At 26.3% G+C, this 6929-nt stretch overlaps 1 protein-coding gene across 1 annotated transcript in view; it reads right to left on the bottom strand.

Annotated features, from left to right (window-relative positions):
* Positions 1-6073: 6073 nt before the first annotated feature.
* LOC123260125 (S phase cyclin A-associated protein in the endoplasmic reticulum) overlaps positions 6074-6929 on the bottom strand; it is a 40180-nt gene continuing 39324 nt past the window's right edge. The window contains exon 10 of the mRNA XM_044721080.1: positions 6074-6229. Within this exon, the coding sequence (XP_044577015.1) occupies positions 6149-6229 (81 nt within the window). The 3' untranslated portion in view covers positions 6074-6148. The remainder of the gene's footprint in view (positions 6230-6929) is intronic.

Here is a 6929-nt window from a genome sequence, read left to right as displayed (position 1 = left end):
ATGAAAGTTGTTTACTATTTTCGTAAAATTTAAAAAATCTATAAAGAAGAAACGATGTATAGCACACGCCGAAGAGGGAAGAATTATTACCGCCGGTGTGCCTTGGATGTGTAATATAAAAAAGCATCTTAGTTGAAATGATCTGTCAAGCAACTAAACACGAAAAGACGATTGAGAGCCAACCGTTGAATAAATGTTAATGTGAAAGAAGAGATAAACTGGAGTAGACAATAAAAATAAAAATAAGTAATAGTGTATAAACAGATTTTCAAACACACGTCTTGCTTGGATGACGTATAAGCAGCGATGGATGATTTTCGGGCCGCTTAAAAGGTCCCGCATAACTAATATATAATACTACTAACATCAACATCAGAATTTTCCATATAATAATATAACGAAACGTCATGCGTTATCTATGGACGCACTTAATACAGCTGCTCTCCCTTTACTTCTATATTCTTCCTACATATATTCCAGATCGTCTGTTACTCGGATGCGCTTTTACTCTTGTCTTTTACTTGGTTCTTGCTTTCGAGAAACACCACTTAAAGTGACTGCATAATATATGTCACACTTACACCTAAAACCCACACCCGTCCACTCTACCACTCATGGATCCTCCAGGTTTCCTCATTTCTCTTCGCGAACAAGCTTCTTAAAAGACCCCGGGTTAATGTCGGCTGCAAGCTCTGAGCTGTATGTGTGACTTTATAAACTCTGTTATATATTTATATTTATCTGTATCTTTGTACACACATATAGGATCCAAGTGTGTACTATCTGAAACTTTAAAAGTCATTTTGCCCGACGACAGCGAGTAAACACCGGGATAGGCACAGCTATCCCAAAAGCCACGTGTCGTTTCAGTATAAATTTTACCTCACCGCTCAACTTTAAATTATCTAAATATGTTTACATTAGTGTTGACAAAAAAAGATTTTTTTTTTAAATCCAAAATTGATATCGCTAAAATGTTCCTAGAAAAAAAGGATAGAATTATAATTTTTCTTTACTGAAAAAAAAAAAATTAATTTTTAATCAAGTGAGATTTATTTAAATCAAAAATTAATTTTTATAATTTATTTTATTTTATTTATTTAGTTTTAATGCCAAGGCTGAAGCCAAATGGCAAACTTAATTCAATTTCATTGTTTAATTAAGATATAAGTTCACGTATAGTTTACAATAGCCAGTAATTTATCACAAATATTGCACAAAAATAATAAATACTTATTTAACACTTATCCAAATATTTACAAATTAAGTTAAAGTTTAAAATTGAATTTAATGTTTGAAAAAAAAAAAAGAGAAGGAAAAAAAAAAGAAATTTGAGACTGTAGAAGAATTTTGATTTCTATTTTATGTAAGCTTACTGATTTTCGAACTCAAGATTTATAAAGAAATCAAAAGCTTTAGATTTAAAAGATTTTAGGGTTGTTATGTTGATGAGGTCTGGTGGTAGATCTCGCCAAAGTCGTATAGACGATATTATAAATGAGTGTTCATAGGTAGTGGTAGCGAAGTTTGGCATCTTGAAGGTAATATTGTTGTATTTTGCAACTAATTTTCTAGTCTGACCATCTACTATCTGGATCTTCTTCAATAAACATGTTTCTTAAGAACTTCGGTTCTCCTGAACTTAGTAATTTATAAAGGAAACAGGCTAGATAATTTTTATAATTTAGATATTAAGAAAAATTTTGTGACGAATATTATTTATGTCTTTATCGTAAATTGGGTTTGATGTTTTTCAGTGACAGTCAATTTTTTACGTTGAGAAGTTTTGAATAGTTTGATGGCTTTATGAATTTGTTTCGTCATTTATCAATTAAATTATTTGTAATTGATCTTGTAATAGGGTTAAAGTACCGTTTTTGGCCAGTTAACATTTGAATTAATTTATAAAAAATTATAATATAATAACCTTATTTTTGTTGAGTTTTAAAAAATTTATATTAAAACAAATTGAGTTTGTAATGGTTTATTAATATAAATTCATTTCCCGCACGGAAAAAGTATATATTCTGAAATATATTCCAGAATATATTCTGAATATATTCCGAATATAACCCGTTTTGCCCAAGGAATATATTCCGGAATATATGGGCATGCACTCACTTGTATTCCGTTTTACTCAAAATTTTTCTCTGTTCTATAGTCTGGTCTATCGTCAGATCTATGGTCTGATCCATCGTATATATACTGAATATATTCACTCACTTATATACTTTTGAAATATATTCCTTGGGCAAAACGGACTATATTCGGAATATATTTAGAATATATTCTCGGATATATTCTAGAATATATTCCAGAATATATACTTTTTCCGTGGGGACAAGCACTTTTATTTTTTAAATTTATTTAAAAAGTACCCTAACTATGTGTAGTGTTTTTAGAAATATCAAAAAATTATTAAGCCAAAGTTTTCTTATTTATAATCAGTTGTAATAATAAATTAATTTGTTGAAAATTTTATTTCAAAGCTGAAGAACTCAAAATTTTTCAGTAATTATTTACAAGCGGGGTTCACCCTATTTTTGGCCATATCTAAAAGAAAAATTAACATTTTTTAATTTTTTTTTTATTCTGCTTGTTTTTACGGCGCATTTACGATAAAAAATGTCGTTAAAGAAAAAAATAAAAATTTTGATTGCTTTTTTGCCTACAAGAATTGGAAAAAAATTTGGCTCTCATTTTTTTGGATAAAATTTCTATTTTATCTTTTTTTGATAGATTTTTTTTGAAAAGTACATAAAAAAACGAACAAAAAAAAAAAAATGTTGAATATCACAATTTTCTAAAAAATTTATAAATATTATTGAAAATTTGTTAAAATTGTGACAATCAACTTATTTTTTTTTAATTGTTCATTTTTTTATGTATTAAAAAAAATGTATCAATAAAATTAAATAGAAATTTCATCCAAAAAAATGAAAATTACAATGATAGATCCCACTTGTAAATAATTACCAATTTTTCTCTTAGTAACTTTATTAGTGAAAAAAAGTTTTCTAGATTTGGGAAAAAAGTAAAAAACAATTTTCATCCAAATTTTTTTTTAACAAAAAAGTTACTGTGAGAAAAATTTTTATTTCTTTAGCTAAGAAAGAAAATTTTTAACAAATTAATTTCTTGTTACATTGCTGATTTATTAAAAAATAAATTTTTCCTCTCAGTGTAGAGTTTATTAAATTTTACCATGAAATTATTCCATTTTTTACAAATATTTTATCAGTTTCCCGTTTTAGATCATCATCAATTTTAGATCACTCTTCTGGATCTTAATTTGAAAAAAGAATAATTTTTTAAAACGTTCAATTATACATGCATATTCCGGGATATAATTGGTACCGAGCCTTTGGCGGATAAGCAAGTCACGTAATTATAACTCGTGTTAATTGTAACAGCCATAGTATCAGGCTCGTGCGAGCAACTGATGAGTATGCCCGCGGCAGGGATACCATATCCATTACGCTTATTACACAACGCCGACTAGTGTAGTGTACCCTTTATTACTTTCTTCTTCCTCTACACTATTATATCTCTCTTTACTTCAATGATAACTACGCTTTCAGCCTCTGCTTTCTCTGTTACTCTTCAGCCTTCGCGTCCACTGGCACCCGGTACCACCCACCCTTTTACGGGGATGAACATCGATCGACAGAGTCCGGTATCACGTTTATGTAGACATGTATACATACTTATATATATATATATATATATATATATATATATATATATATATATATATATATATATATATATATATATATAGAGAGAGAGAGAGAGAGAGAGAGAGAGAGAGAGAGAGAGAGAGAGAGTATAAAATCCATCATCACTGGCCTTTCTCGCCAGGTAACTCAATGCTACACATTTTTGTTTTTATCACCGTTGAACTCACTCATGAAATTTAATTCAATAATGTTTGCTTTTTTATCACAACCAAAAACACTGCGTACATAGATTAATACACAGTGTGTTTTTATTAAAACATAAAACAAATATTAATGGATATTTTTGTGTATATATTTTATGGATATTGTATTAAAAGATTTTAAAGTATTAACATTTATAAATTAATATTGAAAATAAAACATGACTTTGATTGAATAAAGGAAGAAATAGTTGCAATTTTATTATTGTTTAGATTAAAAATAGAAATACTTATCAATAATCAAAAATTTTACGCCATTAAATAATGATTTTTGTTAAATTGCACTGTACTTTCTTAACTACTGACATTTTTAAAGATATAAGCTCAACCCGATATTACACTCATCAAGAGCTTTTATTTGAGTACCCACATGTATTTTGATATATTTTTCATATATACATATATATAATATATATATAAATATATGAAAAATTGATATGGGTACTTAAATGAAAGCTCTTGATGAATGTAACATCCAGATGAGCTTATATCTTTGAAAACGTCAATAGTTCTCAAGATACCAGGTCGTTTCTTAATTATGTTAAATTGCACTGTACTTTTTTAACTATTGACATTTTTAAAGATATAAGCTCAACCCGATATTACACTCATCAAGAGCTTTCATTTGAGTATCCACATGCATTTTCATATATTTTTTATATATACATATATGTAATATATATAAATGTATGAAAAATTGATGTGGGTACGCAAATGAAAGCTCTTGATGAGAGTAACATCGGGATGAGCTTATATCTTTAAAAATGTCAATAGTTCAGAAGATTAAGGTCATTTCTTAATTATGTATCTAGAAATAGAGCATATGACTATCTTGGAGATAAAATTTCTTTTATCCTCTTAATAATATAGATTAGCAATTAATTGAAATTGAATAAATCAATTTATCAAATTAGATAAATCCGGTAGTATTCATTTGACCCAAGAATTTTTCTTTAAATAAACTTTCTTAAAATAAATATCAGTAATAAAATAAATTACAATCTTTAAATTTAATAACTTAGGAGATGAGGAAATGAAAATAAGTAAACAACATAAATTTTTTTTGCGGACAGTACATTTAATTTTCATTTTCTTCGCTGACTAGCTTCTCCAATTTCTTAAAAACCCTTAGGGAAAAAGGAGACTAGAATAAATATATTATAATGTATTTTTCTGTATATAATATATTTAATATGTTTGAGTTTGTTGTGGATGAAAACGTGGCAATTCACAAGAGTACCAAGTAGAGTGTATGTTATGTTGTGTTGTGTATAAACTTTACTAGCAAATGTGTAATTTTCAATTTGGCTCTTGAGACCATTAAATCAAAGCTATACTGAGAGTGGTTAAACTTTAAAATGTAAATAATAAGATTATTCACATGCTGTAAATTAAAATTTAAGTAAGAGGCGAGAAAATAAAAATTTTATAATGTGTTACTTATTACTTATATATATAAATGTAAACAGTTAAATTATTTATCCGTCTTAGTCCCTTAAGAATAATTTAATTATTATTAATAATTAATACTAAATGTTAAATTTTAAATCTTCAATAGCAAAAAATTAATATAATAGTTTAGACAGTTTAGTTTTTCTTTCATAAAATATATCAAACAGTTAATTGCTAATTATTTTAATACCATTTGTATATGCATATATTAATAATTGATTAATAAATTACAAAAATATCTTCTCGTAATTAAATTAACGTCATAACAAGCTAACTACCAATGACACTTTTATTTATGTAAACTTGTTTTACTGCTAATTATTATCAGTTATTATATTTATTTATTAATTATACCTTATCGCAATGATTAGACTCAATATTCAACCTAATGTACCTTTCTATTTAAGTATAATTGATAATTAATAGACTATCAATTGCATTGGCCGGACATTGCACTTAATGCTTTTTGCTTACAACAAAAAACATGTTAGTTACTTTTAAATAAATAATAATGATAATTAAAAATATAACTTTAACATTTCCACCGTAATAAATAATATTTAGTGTCAAAGCAGTGAAAGTTTAACAAAAAAAAAAAAAAAAAAAAAAAAAATTGTAATAGTAAATTAAAGATCACAATGAAAAGGTAACTTAGAAGAAATCAACAATATAGAACCAGAATTACTAGTCTAATCATTATTTGGAATTATTTTATAAGTGTGTGATAAAGAAAATCCGCAATTGCTGAGTTGGAGCTTATGGAGAGTTTGTTTCCTTCATCAAGCGAATTAAAGAATGTCTTTTACCTTCTTCCGAGTCTCTATATTCTTCTAAAAGCTGTAAATTTAATTATTAAGGATATTTTTTATTAAAAGTTAATAATTTCCTTCAAAGTATTTGCCGTACACTGATAGAAGGATTTATTAACTATTAATAATTTAATTTATTAAATATTTTTTAACATTCAATAAATATTTTTTTATTTTAAAACACCTATTTAATTTATTAAATTTTAATAAATATTTTTTAACATTCAATAAATATTTATTTGGGAGGAAAGTACATTTATTGATAGTTAATAAGTATTTATTAACAGTTAATAAATATTTTATTGAGTGAATATGTTTCGCTTGCAATTTCATATGAAGATTACTTATAAACAAAAATCATCTTTATAAATTACTTGCATTAATTATATTACATTATAATAACGTTTATTGTAAAATAACAAATTCTGTCACAGCTCACAATTATTTTTAAGATTTTTAAATATTAAAAACGTTAATTTATTTAGTAAATTGAATTATTATCATATATTCCAGCTATAGCGTTATAAAAAGTGTCAAAAGAAAATTGCTATTTTTGCTTTTTATCTTCTTCTTCTTTTTTATATAAAAAGAGAAAGTTTGTATGTATGCTCCTTATAGACTCCGAAATAGCTGGACAGATTTTAATGAATCTTCCGGACAATCTTCAGATTAGCCCGGCGAGTAATCCTGTAAAGTTTGGCGGTAATCGGAGCATTTTTTTTTTTTTG

Source organism: Cotesia glomerata, linkage group LG2, assembly GCF_020080835.1.
Source record: "Cotesia glomerata isolate CgM1 linkage group LG2, MPM_Cglom_v2.3, whole genome shotgun sequence".
Lineage (NCBI taxonomy): Eukaryota > Metazoa > Arthropoda > Insecta > Hymenoptera > Braconidae > Cotesia > Cotesia glomerata.
This window is presented reverse-complemented; position numbering and strand designations above follow the sequence as displayed.